The following is an 18763-nucleotide window of genomic DNA, read 5'->3' as shown; positions in this document are numbered from 1 at the left end:
TTACAATAATATGACTTTTTTTAAAGCGTGCAAGTAAACAACGCCTTTTTGTCGAAAAATTTAACAACTCGTGGAATTTGCTCTTATACTATACGGGTACATACAAATCAAAAATAATTTTAAATATTTCAACTTAAAATCTGTGTCTTAAGGCTTTCGCTTTAAGAGGTCAATGCACATTTTGTAGCACATTCCATGGGCGGTTGCTCTTCGATATAGTACAATCTCACTACATTTCACCACACCCCCCTTTCATGAATTTGAAAAATTTCTAAAGATATTTGAAACAATTCAAAATGCTTGTTTTTATTAATACGGCCCATTGTATTTTGCTGGGGCGAGTCATCAGCCGCCAGCCATCAGTTTCAGTTTGAAAGGGAGCCAAAGCCAAAGCATCTACAACAACATCAGCGTCACCGTCACAGTCCCCGTCCGCGTCAACGCTAGGTTTAACGTTAACGTCATCGTAATCGTTATTGTGGTTTCCTGTGGCCTCAGCAACCTCCTTGTTTCGTCTTATTACCGTTCGCACATACATATGTATGTATGTGTGTATGTATGTACATTTGTACATTCCCTTTGACGTAGAGCGAAACAAAAGTGTGCAATTTTCCTTGGAAAATAGCGGAAAAGCATAGAATTGCATTGCCTTAGCGGCTGCTAGCCAAGCTGCATGACACAATTGCCGCTATATTGTAGTACTACGATTTGTGCGATTTATGTTTGTTGTTCTTGTTATGGCACTACTTCTGCTCTTGAGATGCTCCAAACCATAAATCTTAGCTGAAATGTTTTAAATTTTAGTCCAAACTTCGCTCGATACACATTTGAGGCCAAAAGGCTAACTGTTGTTGGCGGCAGCGGTGGTGGCGATAATGGTAGTGTCAGGCATGGCCGAAAAGGCGAGAACATAGTCGCCAACGATGAAGAGGAGCCCACCAATGTATTGAGGTTTAGCATTGTATTGGGCTTTAGAGGATATGTGCAGAGTAGAGTGCTGTATTCACAAGCGCACACAAGCGACATTTTCTTGTAAGCGTATGTATGTAAGTATATACATATGTAGTATGTGTGGGGTCCGTTTCGAGTGCGTGGTTCAAGGAGGGCGCGGTTGCACTTAACTTATCAAATTGCCCTCACTTGGCCTCTTTGGTCGCATCTACTTTGCGCTACTTCTCACTGACGGGCATAGAAATGTGAGAGCGCGTTACTCGAGTTCGCCGTCAGTGGGTTGTGTGATTGTTTTTGTTGTACTTTGCACTAAATCTGATCGCTTTGGCGAGATTTTGCCAAAAGTCATTACAGTACAAGCATATGAACAACTATATACACATACATATGCACTTATATAGGGATGTATGCTGGCCCAAGATGTCACACATACCCAATTTGCCACAGAACGAGCATGAGTTCGAATCGAACTCAATTCGACGCCAGTCTGGTGAGAACGTCTGGGTGTATTCGAACAGCTGTCAAAAATCAATGCGAGTTTTGAGCCACTTCCAACTTGTATACATTTATGCAAACATTTCATGGACTATGAAACTGCTTCACATTTTTTCTTTAACTACGATTAAAAGGTTTGACATATTGAGAAAAACTTATATAATTTTTGAAATTATTGCTCACAGTTTAAAAATTAAATAAAAAAATATGTTTAGGTAAAAAACAAAACCGACTTCAATTCTCATACAAAAATTTAAGATTGCAGTTAATTTCTTCAGGATCCAGTTATCGAATTAAACCAAATTAATATGGGACCACCTCTTTCCTTACATACATTTATACCGCTGCACATAATTTTAGCTTAAATTTTAACTACAAGAAAAAGCTAAATGAATTTAATGAAAGAACACAACAAATTTAATTTTGATTTTGTCGGATTGCATACATTTTGCAGTTCGCTGGTACATCGTGTTCGGTTCGTCGACGAATCGTTTTTGCGGTCCGCCGGTGAACTGCGCTCTTCATTCGCAGACGAGTTCACCGGCACACAGTAGGATTTCAGCGAAAAAATTTAGTTTTTTGAACATTCAATTCTTATATTTGGATGGCTTAGCCCAAGGTAGAATTATAAAAAGGTAAAGTAATGAAACAGCTTTCTCTCTTAATTTTCTTGACATTGGGCTATCCTATATAGATTTTTAAAGGCAAATTTTCAAATAAGATAGTGTCAAATCTTATTTCTCGCTTTTATTACTACGTCTGGTATAATTTCACCACGGTTTAGCGTTTTAAAAAATTATTTGAACTAGTGTTCGCCCAGCGGTTGAAATTCAACCGCTAAACTTAAGGATAGTTTATGTGAGTTGAGTTGAGCTGAAATAAAATTTGTTGGAATGGGTTAAGTGGAGGGGAGTTGAGCTTAGTACTTAGCATAACATAACATAGAATAGCATTAGATTCAATAACATAACATATGNAAATGCATTATAACTTTTTACGTTTTATACAAAATAGAAGTAACAGAAGTAAGAAGAATTGTGTTCAACTAAAACTTATTAACAGAAAAAAATCAGTGCAAACGGCCAAATATTTTAATAAATATTACCAAACAAATTTTATACTTTATTAATGCCGACTTTGACACTTTTTATGAACAGAAACTTTAATCCCTCGGTCTTCTAGCCATAAAAAAGTAAAAATCGTAATATTTTTTCTCGATTTTTGAAAAAGAGCCTCATATCCGCTACTTTTAAAGTAACCTCTTATAATAATGATGACAGTTATGGTATTTTTAAGCATTTTGGAGGTTAAGTTTGCATGGGAATTGGGTGTTAAAATTAACCGATTACTCCCATTTTTGGCTGTTTAGTTATAATATTATTTCTAACATATGGGCAAAATTTCGGAATGATATGTTCATCCGTCCGCTTTTTATTGCCTTTTTTAAGCGTTTTTGAGGTTAGGTTTGTATGGGATTTATACTTTGAAATAAATTGATTGCGCCAAATTTTTCGACTGTTTCTTGAATTATGTCCATAAATGTTGCATGCGGCGGGCCGCCAGCGATAGTCGACGGCGAACAAATTGTTCACCAGAAGGAGTTGAAATCGAACTCGATATTCGAAGTCGTTTGGCAAATTGGGTATTTGCGAGAGCTGGTGTCTTACATATTTATGTATTTATGTATGTATGCAAGGGTGTATACTTTTACATAACTTCTGGCGCTTGAAAAACTTGGAATTTCTTAATACGACCGCATGCATTCGAAACACATGCCAGTAAGTGCGCCTACAAGTAGGCAAGTCTTGTAATATAAGAACTTTGATGAATCGTTGGCTTTGAGTGCCTTTCTCCGCGCACGTTTCTTTCTCCTTATGAGCACATATTACTACAAATTCCATTCCAGCCAGATGGTTTCATTGGTTTATGAGCGTAAGCAAAATTTTGGCAAGTCCCCACTGAACTCTCATAGCAGTTGGATTCCCTTTCAACGGGTTTGTGCCATCTACATACATTTTACGCGTGCAAGATTTATGTGCGTTGATTTTAACTATGATTATTTTGATGAGCTTTGCGGCTAGATTTCGGGCTACAACTTCCTTTTGGTTCCGTATTCACCTTGCTTTTACCTCCTATGGCTCAAAATTGTTACCGCATAACTCTGGACCACGTTAACCGCTTTCTATAAATCTTTTTTTTTTTTTAAGGAAAGGTGGTACCTCGGAGGTGGTCCAATGCTAATTTAGTTTAGATCCGAATCATTGGATCATGAAGAAATTAACGGTATTGTTAAATTTTTACATGAGTGTTGAAGTCGGTTTTGTTTTCTGCTTAAAAAATTACTTGTGAAAGATTCCATTTCATAACAGCTTAACCATTTATGCAGAAACTAGAACTGGCTAACCAGAATGGTGGGGCTGTGGTATGTAGCAAGAGCTGCCAAAGGTTAAAATATCCTAAATGCTCTAAATTGTCCATAATAAGTAGCTGTGGTTGCGGTGTATTATTGCTGATGTAGCTTGTGGCTGTGGTACTTCATTCTGTTTAGCCAGGAAAGCAAGACAAACAAGAAAAAAAGATATTCCACCGAAATCCACAATAAAATTTAAATTGTTTTACTTTGGTTCTGAAATTAACTCGCAGCGATGCTTGTAGGAAATGCAACCAGTCGGGTGCAAAGAAACCCTGGAGCATCTGTTATGTCTCTGTACGGCTCTCTCGAAAACTAGACTTAAATACCTGGGAGCAAACCCCAGCGTTGACGGACTAGACAGAATCCCCGAATCCGCATATGCTATACCTGCATACCTAAATATGCAATTCCATAACAAATATAAGATTGTATTAAGACTCCAAATAAAATTAGTACCTCAATAGAACCACAAAACAAAAACATTCGGTAAGTTGTCATAACCCAGTGCCATAACGACATGAAACACAAAATCCGATTTGTGAACATCAATTATTTAATTTAGAATTGAAAGCTAAACGTAATCAGGATTAAGGGAAGTTGCTAAATTAGCGAATGGGGGGTGGCAAAATCAAAAATCAAATTCGCGACCACATCATACCGATTGTGGGTGCCGCAACTGATCATACAAACAATGATAAACACAAATAATTTAAGTCGCTAGATACGTTCTATTGGAAGCGTTTAGGATTCGTGCTAAGTCCATGAATTACATGGCATTCGCAACATTTTCCACCATTTAGCTCCTATAATTTATTGGGATATTTCGCCTTATTGGACTATATGAAACTATTGAACAGCGCTTTACTACACAAGCGCATATATGTAGTTATGCAAGTATATATATGTGTGTGCGTGTGTATATGAATACGTACTCATATCTGTGTATTAACAAAGGATGAATATCACACAATTCACAACTCCTATGTTTGCTGTTGAATATACCATGGGTGTTTATGTTTGTGTGTGTGTGTATGTGCACATTCAACGCCATTATAATTCGCATAGAAATTACTTAATCCATGTAATGACATGACAGCCCGCAACAAGAGCAAAACGCTAAACGTAACAGCCCTAGTAAAGCAAATTCATAAAATGAAAAAAAAAGTGGAAAATGAAAAAAAAAAACTAAAACAAAAATTTAAATGGGAAACGCGTAAAAGCAACAATAGTAGAAAGAAAAGAGTGTTATAAAAAGAAAATGTGGAAAAATGAATGCGACATTTATTATACTCGCAGCATCGCTTTTATTCATATTTTAGCGTATTTCCTCTATGACGACGCATTTGGGAATGGTGGTGCCATTGCCGCTGGCGCAAAGGGATTTGGTTTTTCCTAGCGCTAGTGTTCAATGCTCTGCATATTTTGCACAATCGCGCGAGATTTTGTTATTGCTTATGTGTACGTAGTACCTATGTATGTATGTATATCTGTACATACGTTTGTGTGTTTTATGATTGTAGTTGTAGGGAATTCTATTGGCAAATATGTATGTGTGTTTGCTTCAGAGCCTATATATTTACGGTTATATGATAAATTTTCACATGCTTCTTTGTAAGGATTGGAATTTTTTTATTGAATGTTATTACATGAGTTATGGTGATGAAATCTGTTATCTTTGCTAGAGTTTAAATTGGTTCTGCTGCTATGCAAACATTGCATTTATGCATTAGTATAGTTATAGCATAGACAGACGGCAACTTCAATAAAAAATTAATTGCGCAGTCGATCCGACCAAATTGTACGTTGATAGACGGCAATTGTTGCGGTGCGTAAGCAAGCCGCGAAGTCGCGATTGTTTTAGCTTGTTCAATTATTATAATTTTTTTTTGAAGGTATAGTTGTTCGTTGTTATAAGATTCGACTTAAAAAAATTAACATAGTTATGTGAAAAAAATAAAATAAAATAAAGTAAAACAAAAAAGTAAACAAATGTACTTTTTATTAATGAATCGATTAATTACCAAAGGGAAATATTTTTTTCGATAAGACAATTTTAGTGCAGTTCGGTTCGTTTAAGGACGCTCTATTGAAATCCATAAAATTTTCCATATCGGAATAATGGTAATTTGGTAGCTCTGATCAATCGGCCACCGCGGACGTCAAATTTATTTTCTTTATTTGCATTTATTCTTGATAAACAATAGATAACAGCTGGCCGTTCTGGTCAATGTTTTCATCGAATGTGCCTTTAAACTTCCTTCACGCAACTTACTGTCTGTGAGACCGTGTGATTACATTTTTTATTTGTTTTCGAGCATTCCATACAATATTTACACCTAAATATTTTTTTTTTGGGTGAAATATATTTTTTTACATTCTTTATCGAAAAAATGACGAAATAAAAAAATAGGTGCCTTCTTTTTTTCGATAAAGAATGTAAAAACATATATTTCATCCAAAAAAAATATTGAGGTGTAAATATTGTATGGAATGCTCGAAAACAAATAAAGGGAACTGTCTCATTATTTCAGTAGCGTAATGATATGTTATTACGCAAAATTTAGTGTGACAAGTGCGACCTGAGTATATAGACATTCAGCGCTTTATGCTTTAAACCAGTGATTCTCAAAGTGGTCAACGTGGACCCACAGGAGTCCATGGAAGACTCGACGGGGGTCTACATTGGCGTGAAAAAAATATTGGGATCCATGAGTTGTATGTGGGGTTCCACGAAAATTTATCTGGTTTCGATAATAAAAAAACCAAAATGGTTGCTTGATAGCCTCTTTATTTAACTTTAATTTTTTTGGGCGGTGTATAGTGCTCTTGACACACTGCTGCACTTACCGCCTCTTTGTGTTTTCATACATGGCAAAGCCATATAGGCCACCTGCAGACTAAAAAGAACCGGATCTAGGTATAACACTGAGTGGGACGCGGTGGAAATTTTTGGCGGCAGAGAATGTAGGTAGAGGAGAAGAAGTGTACGCATCTGCAGTGACAACCAAGCAGCACTTAACGCATTAAGGCCAGCCCTCTAACTACTTCCAAACTAGTTCGGCAATGCAAGTCTCGACTAAATTATGGTGGTAAACATAACAAGCTTGCCAGACCACTCAGGAGTACTTGGTAATGGGGCATCTGACCATTTTGCCAGAATTGGCTCAGACCAGGCATTCCTCGGACCGCAACCAGTTTTAACACACCCACTGAATACTTCGCTCAGCAATGAACGGGAGGCATCGAGGTGATGCAGGTGGGCATGTTACCTTCAATCTCTGGGCATGTTACCTTCAATCTCAGTAGGTCCATCTAGTTTTTTACTCTCACTGAACAGACGACACTGCAGACAACTTGTTGGACTGCTGACTGTTCACTTCACGTGGCACAAACACCTGACTGCGATAGGCGTAAATGAAATCTCCATTTGTCCATCCTGCCTTGAAGAGAATAAGACGGTGGAACACTTTTTTGCTTCCTGCTTGCTTAGTTGTTAGATTTTTCTAGACTTGTTCCTTTCTCAATTGTTTAGCCGTTTTGTTGTTTTAAGTTTTGTGTTTTAAAAATGTGAGTGATAAACATTTTCCGCCTCGCTTTAAAACTCGGAGCAATAAAAATAAAAATGATGTCATCAACACAAATAAATTATTTTACAAATACTCCACGTACAAAGTCATGAGTGAGCCGAACATTTGATGAATTTACGGTCAAGATAATGTAAATATCGCTAGGGCTCGAAGTGCTCTTAAAAAATATAACTCCTCAGAGCGAGAGAGTATTTTGATGGATTTACGAGCTCTAGTTTTTAAAATCCGCAAATGTGTAAATTATTTTAGTAAATAAAAAATAACAAATAATAAAAATAAAATATTTTAGTTTTATTTCGGCCACTCCGAATGTAGTTTTGGAATTCACCCGCGATGCAAATTTACATAGTTAAATGTAATCATCACATTTCATTTTTTTTACGAGCTTTGGGAATATTTAAAATGCATCAGCAGGGTGTCCACCGAAACCAGTAAATTTTTGAAAGGGATCTACGAGAAAAAAAAAAGTTTGGGAACCTCTGTTTTAAACGATCTGTGTGACCAGGGTGTATGTTTCCGCAGTTATTTTAGTAGGTAAACAAGTAGTTGAAAAATTGAGCGAAGCTGATTGAACGCTAAAATCTATTTTCTTTAATTTATTTGAAGTGTAAATAAAATAAAACTAAAGAAATACAATTTTTTTTTCATTGACCTAGTATTTTTTCAGAGCTTTTCTGTGAGCCCAATTTTAAATATCTATTTATTAAAACGCTATCATCCATTATTTCCGTATTCGTTTGGCGAATGCACCAAACCGATTTAAATCCCAAGAACACCATTGGAAAGGTATTTTTCCGTAGATGAGGAGAATTTTTATGGTATTCCGTACTTGTGTGCAGTTGTTGTTGCAACCTGTTCAATCAACGAAGTTTATAGTTATCGAAATTTATCGAGTTATCTATCGCAACGTATGAAATCATTCAAATTGATCAATGTTTATTGAGTTGTAGAAATTTGTAGACAACAAAACTTAGTTGCCGAAATTTGCGTAAAGTTGTCGAGCCATAAAAATTTATGAGATTCTCGAAAATTCTCAAGTTAATGAAATTTATCAAGCTATGGATATTTATTGAACTATCATTTTTTATATAGTTAACGAAATTTATTGAGTTATCGTAATGCAGCGGGTTTTTTAAACTGATTGATTTATCGATATTTATTGATTTTATGAAATTTGTCGATTTATCGAATCGAAAATTATGGAATTTTCAAAATATATCGGGTTATGGAAATTTCAAGTATATATAAGTTTATCGAGTTATCACTGCTTATCGAAATTTAGAGATATATCCAAAGTTTACCAAGATATCTATTTATATCGATATACATATATTTTCGAGCTATCGAAATTTATCGAGCTATAGAAACGCACAGTTATCAAAATTAGTGGAGTTATCGAATTGAGATGGGTTATCGGATTTAATTGTTCTTGAAATTAATTTAATTATCGATATGTATCGGATTATCGAAATTTATCGACAAACAGGAATGTATCGGGTCAATTACACTTCCTGCTAAAGTCTTCCAAATACCTTCAAATATATAAAAATTCTAGTCAGGCTTTAGTTCCAAGATAGGAGATTTTCCGGTAAGAAATATTATATGGTCGAATTTCGACAGATACCGGCACTCCTAGTGTCATTTTAAAGGGCTAAAATAAAGAATTACTTTTGAGGTTTCAAATAAATATATGTTTTTCATCTTTTTTGATAAATTAAGTTGAATACTTCCTGACTGTTTAATAGTTCATATTTCTATACGTCCGTCGGGAATTTGCAAAATCTTTTATTTTAATTTATTTCTGAATAGGAACTGCGATGAATTAGGTGTAAACAATTTTAATGATGAAATAAATTTAAACTAAAATTTAAATTAAAATTTAAATAAATTTAACCTAAAATTTAAATTTATTGCAAACGTTCTTTGTACTGATTTTATTCTGGTTAACGGTTAAACAAACGAATAATCTATCTAGTTAAGATTTATATGAACCCACATTTTAGAAGCACCTTTTAGTTAAATATATTCTGTTCCAAAAAGTCCATCTGTGTTATTATCCGCTTGACTTACATATATAGAATTTACGAAACAGAAAAATTTAGTTCGCCCATTTGATGAACTTACCTTACGCAAAAACATTTCGTTGCATTGCTTGGCTGTGCTGCGCCAATGTCGATGACGATAACGCGAATTTCCCAGCTTCAATGTGCCGTGCAGTTCCGCCGCTTCCTCTACGATACGTTTTATGCACTGATAACGCAGTCGATTGCAACGGTAAATGGGTTTAAGTGCCATGGTGCCCTGCTCGGGCTCTGATTCGGCGCCGGAACGCACCTGCTCCTCGTCGTCGTCCACCCATGCGCTCAACACACCTTCTACAAAATTATACAGCATTTGTATGTTGGCCTTCATTGGCGCCGACCCGGACGGAACTTGTTCAGTTTTGATTAGTTTACGATTTTGACAAACTTCGCGTAGCAAATTCTCGCCGAAATGGACCGTTTTATGACGACGTCTTCGCGAATTGAGCGATGCCGCCGATGCGGACTTCATCAATTTGCCATTGGTGCCGTTGAGATGAGGCATACTAGTACCGTTACGACCGTTGTAATAGTGTCGACCGTTTGTCATGGAACCGATGTGTAGGGACGAGGGAGGCAGCGGTGGTTGTGAACTTGAGATGATGGCATGGGTAATACCTGTTGCCATCATCGTACTGCTCCCCACCGCGCCATTGCTTTCCTGTTGCCAAATGGCTGCAGCCGAATCGCCACGTTGCAGCGTATTCGGTTGCGAGTTACTACGATATTGCATAGCTGGATGCCGCAATTGCGGTGAAGGGGTCTCAGGCGCCGGTTCTATGTCGTTGAGCGTAGTTGGTGGCTGAGCTAGGGTAGTGCGCAGCCGATTGAAGTCCGCTGCGCTGCGGGGCAGTGAGTTGCACTTGGCGGCATTGAAGCATTTACGATTTTGGCAGGTAAGCAATGGTGCGCACGAGCGACACTCATGACATATGACCAGCCGCCGCTGCGGTAGTGCTTGGAACTGTTGCAGCTGCTGTTGTTGTAATGTTGGAGGCGGTGGTGGTGGCGTTGGTGTGTCATCTGAAGTTATGTGTGCAGGCACTGTGTGCATTTGAGCCCTCGCCACCTGCTGATGACGTGCGAGGTTCATCGTTGACGCTGATGTGGTCACTGCCGTTCCGCCGCTGCGTCCTGTTGTTTGGCATTCGAGGAAACGGCAGTGCGGGTCAGTGCAAATCGGGAGCAAGCGGCAGGCGGGATCGTTGCAAGGCGATGGGGAACGCGGTGCACGTTCAGCCGACGACGATTTGCGCTTGAGGCCACCGTTATGATGGCCGGACATGTCCGAAACTGTAGCCGAACGTTGTGTCTGGTGGCGGCGCGAGCGTTCACGCTTCGATTCGCGTGAAGTTGCGCTGATCGCGGCGGTGGTGGCAGTGGTCATAGCAGTCTCCTTAGGAGGCAACATCATATCTTTGGCTTCCTTAGGCACATACTGATAACGCTCTTTGTGCGGTTTTGCATATAATCGCTCCAACTGACTTTGCGCTGCTGCGGAGGTGGTGGGTGCAGTGACAACTTCGCTAGCGGAGTGCCGGAGTTTGCGTTCTCGTGATCGTTCGTGGGATCTCCGTTCGCGGTCCGTGCTTATCGGGAGCTGTGATTGGGGCGGTGGTGCGGGTTTGAGATGCAAGTCGAGGAATGGCTGACGCCTGTCTATCGTTTGCACCTGCTGCACTTGCGGAGGCTTACCTAGTGATTGCAGCCGGTTCAGCGGATAAGCTATCCAATCAATCACCTCTTCTTCGCTACGGTCACTATGTCCCAGCGAGTGCCGCTTGCGCGCCGCCTGCTGTGCGACAGTGGCATCTTCTTGCGAATGTGATCGTTGCGTGTCGCCACTTCCATTACGCCGATGGTGCGATCGACGTGTTTTTGGTGGTGGCGCTTCCTCACGGGCCGAGCCTCTCGATGACGATTGCAACTTTGTCAGCCAATCGACAATATCCGTTTTGAGAATCGAGAACTCGCCGGGTGGACCAGAACTTTGCCTAGATAAAGGTTTCTTCAACAATTCCGCCAATTCCTCTTTAAGTGCCTTTGCGTAGGAAGCAGTACTCGTCTTTGATTCTGGCGGCAGTGGTCTTTCAACCATGGAACGCTTGCGAGGCAGATGCTCTAGGAGCCAATCGGGTACCTCATCTTTCATCACAGTGATTTCACTAGGACCGGAGGAGGTGCGCACCGGGCCTCTTTGTCTTTCCAGCCACTCGATGGTATCATCACGAACTGGCCCGCTTTCAGCTGAACGTGCAGAATGCCTTTGCTGAGCTTTGCGATCGAACCATTCCAGCTCTTCCGGTGCGCGCGTAGCACTCTTTGAGACGGGCACCTCTTCAGCACTCTTCTGACGACGCGGAGGTAGTTGGGGCTTGCTTGTATCGACCGTATGACGATGTCCATGATGCGGTTGTCCATGCCCATGGCCATGCCCGTGGTAAATATGCGAGTGCACTGCCGACGATTGTCGTGGCGGTGGCTCCGGCGGCAAACGAACAGAACCTTTGCGTTTGATTACTTTCTGTTCGATGGTATCTTCATCACGGGCGCGTACTCTACGTGTGATCTCAAATATATCGCCATTGATTTGATGATAGAACTTCTCAACCTCCACGCCACGATCAAATTCTTCTTTAATCTGTCGCACGTTCGATTTTACGCGGGAGGGTGGACGTGGTGGTAGCTCGGGCTCCTTCTCATCATCTCCATCACCATCAGAATCGGCTGAGCCGAGGAGGGCGCCTGAACCGCCACCGTCGATTACGCCCCCAATGGAATGCACGGCTGAAGCAGTGGGACGTTGGGGCGCTTGCTGCAACTGTTGTTGCTGCTGCTGCTGCTGCTGCTGTAGCAGTCGATCCAAGGAGCCGTGTTGTGTTTTCAATGACGGGTCAAGTTGACCCAGCTGTGCCTGCTCCATGGACTGCAGAGGGCACTGGGCATTGCAAATGCAAACGCCGCGTTTCTTGCTGCTGCCGAAACGAAATAGGCTGCTCGCTAACTGCGAGACACCGTCGCCGAGAACTCCACCGCCGCCGCCACCGCTGCCCCCACCGCCAGCGGTTACATCCCTTCCCGAGGCCGTTGTTGCCGATGTCAAACGTCCGGCCTGTGAAACTGGCGTTATGTCGACTATCACGCAACAGCAATGCAACGAGAAGGACTTCTTATCACTGCCACTGCCACTAACAGAGTTGTTGTTATCGCTTTCGCTGTTATGTGAGGCGGCCAGAATGAGTGGCTACTAAGCACAGGCGGCGCACAGGCGGCGGGAAGTCGAGAGCGAATTAAGCGATTGAGCGACGTCCAGCGGCGATAAAAAGCGAGTATAGACGTTCGAGTAGGAAGAAACCTATGAACGTTCGTGTTATTCGTAACTGGCTTCGAAGTACTGGGCAACAGTTGTGTGGAATGTGCACAAACGGACGCGCTGGACGAAAAAGACCACGTCCGAAGTGAATTTCGTGTATGTGAGTTAGCTTTGAATAAACCGGAGGTGCGTACAACAGATGTTCGCGGGTTAATCACACACTCTGCGGATGCACCTAATAATGGGTTCAAGAGCGATTGGGAAGTGGTGTGGAATAACGGCAATGACGCGCGGTACTTAAGTGTTAATTTAATAGTTTGCGTTGCTGTTTTTGCTGTCGCAGTGGCGCAAACGTAGGCAATGTGGATTTGGGTTCGGAGTGAATGCTGTGCGTCGAAGCTGCGTCGTTGCCGGTAGGGCGGGTGAGCTTGTTTTGTTTTTCGGTGAATGTCTAGTTTTCGAAGAGTTTTTTGCTTAATTTTGTTAACAGTTGATTTTGTTGCTGTTACCTCAAGGAGCATTAAAGCAACAAAAAACATTCCAATATGCTTTTTTGTTTCACAGATAAATGCTCTCAGAAATACGTTCCTCCTAATTTGTGAGTAAACGATTTTTTACTCATCGTTGAAGAGTTTTTTTATTTTAAATTTTTTATTTTTTTGTTTATCGATTTTTAATTGTTGATTTATTTCTTAACTACATTTATATGAAGTCTATAAGTAACACGTAAAATTTTTTGATCAATTAGACTAAAAGCTCATCAAAGCGCTTTTACTGGTAGCACCATGCAAGGCTTTTTGTGTTGATTCTCGTTTTTATTTACTTTTGTTTAAACTTATCTGTACATAAGTATGTATTTTATTTGCTTATTATTACTGTAGCCATTTTATGCTCATTAACTACTTAATGTAACTAGTGTTAACCTAAAACTGTGTGCGTGCCAAGCTGGTGTTCGACGTCGCCGACATTTATCCGACATTCGGCAATACCCGCCGCTGTTATGTGATATGGTTAGGTGAGCGCGCAGGCGCGTCGTAAGCCATTGACGTCGGAATTTCGACTTCGTGAATTCGCTGGCTCAAAAATTGCGCAAATTAGAATCGTTCAAAAACAATATGAGACTCCTCGAAACTAAATCACAATTTTACTAACTTTTTTTTTTTTGAAGATCTGTTAAAATTTTAGCTATACTTGCTTTTGCGCATTTAGACTCGCACCGTCCTCTATTTTGATTTACCGCACAAATTTAAAATTTAATGTAACTGTTTTTGTAAATTTCATTAACAACTGTGAAATTGGATTTTCTTATCAATATTAGATACTTTTCCACTGTGCACATGATAAGGTTTTAGCAACATTTTTTTTTGTAAATGGTTATTCTTTTACTTCTTGCAAATTTTTGAAGAATTTTATTATTTTGTGGTGATCGACATCGGCAGTTTATCTTATTCGTAATGTACATACATAGTTATTTGTAAATATATTTATGTTATTGGTAGTTTAATATTTCGGCATATGTATTTAATAATTAGTTAACTACAACATTTAACACGTAATAGACACCAATAATAACGCAACTTTATCTGTTTGACTAGACTTGCATATATCTAAATGACTATTTATGTATGTAAAACAAAAAACAACGTTGACGAAGTGCACTCTTCGCATAAATATTCCGATATTTGGTTAAGATTTTTTTATTCCACTAGATTAGCTTAATTTGTATTTTTTACAGTTGTAGAATTTATATATTCTTTGCACTTACTATTTACTTAGTTTTTGATTCACTTTTCCATAGCATTTTCCATATCATGGGTTTTATTTTAAATTTTAATTGCTCTCCAAAGTAAAACAATTTTTATGATTAATTTTTTTTTTTTGTATCCATTGGAATACACTGCCGGTATCTGTGTGGTATAATATGTAAATTATTATGTGCGCGAGTGTGTGTGTGTGTTTGAAGAAGACAGCCATTTGTAAGCGGCAATATCAGTAGCCAAATACACTGAGAAAATAATAATACGAAAGCGTACGAAAATTGTATGAAAAATTAAAGTCGATATTATTTAGACTTCAGTACACTGTTTTTAAGAAGTCTAAACAAACCGAGAAAAGAGTTTAGTTAGGTAAACTAAGCATATGTATTTACCTCAACACACGATCTGATAACTACATATGAGCAAACCTCACAAGTCGTTTTTTTAGTGTCACTCCCTTATTTCGGAAAAAAACGCTAAAGTATTCTTCTTGCATTTGTTTTAATCAGGGGAGTTCCAGAAACAAGCACAATAAAAAATAAAACACTTGAGCAATTTTAGCCTTAAAACGTTTATTTAGACGAAAAAGTACCGAAATTACAAATTATTTCACTCGAAAAAATCATATTTTTTTTTAAATAACTTTGGGAAGTTTTCAAATAGAATGTTCATATTAGAGGCAATGAACGTTGGCATCAAATACAACATATCTGTGACGTTTCAAGACTGTGCCACCAAATTTGAAATAATGGCAGCATGCAGCTATTATGTAATTTTTGAAATGCAAGGATTTTTTCATTACAAAAGTTTAGGATACTTCAAAAGGTCAATATTACCCGTTGAAAATGTTCTTCTTGCCAAAACGAATAAGTCTAGTCTGATAAAACTAGTGTGCCACTAAATGAAAAAAATTACATTGAGTAAAAGAAGACTATGAGCTGAGCAACTAAAATTCCATTTTTACAATTTTTATTGGCACACTCGAAATTTATTCTAAACTTTTTATATACATGAACAAAGTAGTAAATACGTATGTGCATAAGGAATACTGCGTAAAATTCTTCCACGCCAATATTTAATTACTTTTAAATAATATGACCTTTTAAGTTAAAGCGTGCGAGCAAACGTGATAGATGACTGTGTATGGTGTTACGCAACCTACGGGTATATGAGCATAAGTGGTTAGTTTAACATTTTCTAGAATAGATGTACCATCATTTTCAACAAAAACATGTTGTTGTCAAAAAATGTAACAACTCTTGAGATTTGCTCATATAATCAAATCATGCATTGAGAAAGATATATTTAAACTCTTCTCAGTGCAGCAGAAGTCGCTGCTACCTCGAACATTGTCAAATCTTCTAATCAGGCTTCTTTCTGGACCTAACCGGCAGTTGGGTGCGTGTTACTAATCTACCAATCCAGCTTGCTACCGCTGTGCTACATAAGCACATCCGGCCAGATTTTGTTGCTTATTCATTTCTTTTAAACGCAACTACGATTAATTCATTTCAAAATCGTTCCTACCACCTCCACTTGAATCAAAGGCTTGCAGAACCCCATCGCCTGTAGTGTCGTCCCATTGAGAAGGTACTCCAAAGTTGAAATATGTATAATGCGTCAAGATAGTTTAGTATTTATATTGAATATTTAAAAATGTATATGGCCGGCTATGGAGAGTTACAATCATCAAGAATGCACATACATATATAAATGTACTTTATAAAACTCACAAATTTTTCTATTTCTAAAAATATTTATGTAATGAACAAATGTGATTTATCTTTTGGAAAAAACTTATAAAAGTGTAAAGTGGTTTAATCCCCTTTTTCGCCTGCTAAAAAAGTCATGAGTTGCTAATTCTAGTCGATAGTACTGGGCATTTAGGTTAGTTTTCATTCATAGTTATTGTGACGACAAAATTTATCGACATATTTTGACTGAACCTTTTCCCGTTAATCCTTAAGTCTAAAAACCAAAATTGATAGCCAAATGAGTTTGTCTTCGCAATCAGCGACCGCATTCGATCCGATCGGTTTTCAAAATATCGTCAGCAATTTTTAATTTATTTATTTATTTCCCCATTCGTAATCAGCGACCCAAAAAACCTCCGAGCGACATGTGTCAAGCCAATCTGAGAAGATATTTTCAACATCGAGCGAGAGGTAACAATTGTCTACATTTACACTTAATTGGGAGAGGAAATTTTTATTTCAGTATAACTCTAGCGAGATTTCTCTACCATGTACACCATAGGACGACTTTTGTCAGGAGCAATGGAGACTATCCCGGCTGATGCACCCAGCAGTTTGGTTGGATTAACTCCCTTTTCTCTTTTAATAGAAAAGCAGGCAACCATTGCGACACTGAGAATTCCAAACACTTTCGACTTCAAAATCGGAATAACGACGGGTCGCATGAAGCTCCTAATGTAATTCGTCCATATTGCAAAAGCGGGATGCAATAGTGTCAAAACTCTAGGAAATTTGAGGTACTTATCGAGCTCTCTGGAAAGCAGGCAACCCATACACAAAACCTAATGGAGCGGTTTTGTACACAGATGAAATCTTAGGTGGAAAGTGGAAAAGCTGGGGCTGGAAAATTTCTTTCGAATTTAAAAATTTGGTACCAAGGGCTAGCTGCCCAGATCTATGAAAGACAATGCCTCAGAAGAGGCACATCCTCGAAATATATATGTATGTATATCTGCATTATGTCGAACAATCTGGCAGCCCTATTAGCACTGAGGAGCCACATAATAACCTCTAAGCTAGTAAATACAGGATTGCTTTAGTGTCCTAAATGCTCTGGGGGCCAAAACACACAGTTTTTCTAAGATGTGTACATTATGGGAACTAATTGCATTGGGGAGGCGGACTATCTAGCGAAACAGTGAGCTACCGCAGTATATCACGAACGCGAACCCTTATGTGGGCTGACCACACCACACATGAAGGGGAGCATAAATAGTTGGGCAAATAAATTGCTTAATAGGCACTGGATGGAATATCCATGGCAGAAGCAAGACAACCGATTTATCTGCCCTTTAAATGAAGCTTCACAGCAGCTGCTTAATTTAGGCAGGGAGGACCACAAAACTCTCACTGTGCACTGCACGGGACACTGTTCGCTTCGCTGTTCGCTTCGCTGTCGCCTCAGTAAAAGCAAAGAACGTAGACAATAATAAGGGACAACACGTTATAATTGTAGCGAAATTTTTTTTGAAAAATTTTTCACATAAAAATTTTTTGATAAAAAAAGTTTTCGAAAATATGCCATCTCAAAAAATAAATGAAAAAAATTACAATGGTAGCGCTGAGTAGCGCAATATTTAAGTATAGTATTACGGGTATAGTATCGTAGAGTGCAGACAATAATTTGGGTTATGATTTTTTTTTATACCGAAGTTAAGTAAAATTACATTACATATTTATAAAAATTTTAAAATTATTTCATTAAAATAAAATTTAAAAGGCTACAAAACTGTACATTAAAAAAAATCTAATCTAATCTAATGTACGAATTTTACTCAACATCGATGTAAAAAAAAATCATAACTCAAATTATTGTAGAGTGCACTTAAATATTGCGTAATACTCAGAGCAACGAATGTGATTTTTTTTTTAATTTTTCATTGAGATGGCATATTTTCAGAAACTATTTTTTTTATACAAAAGTTTTTATGTGAACAATTTTTCAAGAAAAAAATTAAAAAAATATCGTTTTCATAGAGAATTTTGATGTGTATATGTGTGATTTTTTTTCAAATTTTTTCCATGCCCCGTTCTCGAGATATTCATTTCATTTCATTCATTTGCTAAAACATTAGTACAATAAGATCTGAGATCTTTTATAGTACAACCAGAAAGATATAACAAGGTAATAATGGTTACTTAAACTAAAACTTATAACAAAGTAAGACTAAAACTCATAATAAAAAGTACAGACAATTAAACAATACAGTGGTTACACATATTAACATGAAATTTTATACTCAGATAGCGAAACTCATAATTATACAACATAAGTTATTTTAACGAAAGTACGCATATAAAGTTGCTTTTATTTAGACTACTGCGAGTTGCCATTCGGAAAACTATTAAATCGATTTATTTTTGTTTTTGTGCTGTAGAGTTCTTAAAAATGTATTAATCAAGCTCAAATTT

At 38.2% G+C, this 18763-nt stretch overlaps 1 protein-coding gene across 3 annotated transcripts in view; it reads right to left on the bottom strand.

Moving 5' to 3' along the window:
* Nucleotides 1-12536, bottom strand: part of sif (guanine nucleotide exchange factor still life) — a 376406-nt gene extending 363870 nt beyond the window's left edge. For all 3 annotated transcript variants that reach the window (XM_017637645.1, XM_017637652.1, XM_017637660.1), the window contains exon 1: nt 9571-12536. In XM_017637645.1, the coding sequence (XP_017493134.1) occupies nt 9571-12450 (2880 nt within the window). In that variant the 5' untranslated portion in view covers nt 12451-12536. The remainder of the gene's footprint in view (nt 1-9570) is intronic.
* Nucleotides 12537-18763: the final 6227 nt, after the last annotated feature.

This window comes from Rhagoletis zephyria, unplaced genomic scaffold (assembly GCF_001687245.7).
Source record: "Rhagoletis zephyria isolate East Lansing unplaced genomic scaffold, Rhagoletis_zephyria_1.1 Rzeph_scaffold_00133, whole genome shotgun sequence".
NCBI classification, from domain to species: domain Eukaryota; kingdom Metazoa; phylum Arthropoda; class Insecta; order Diptera; family Tephritidae; genus Rhagoletis; species Rhagoletis zephyria.
This window is presented reverse-complemented; position numbering and strand designations above follow the sequence as displayed.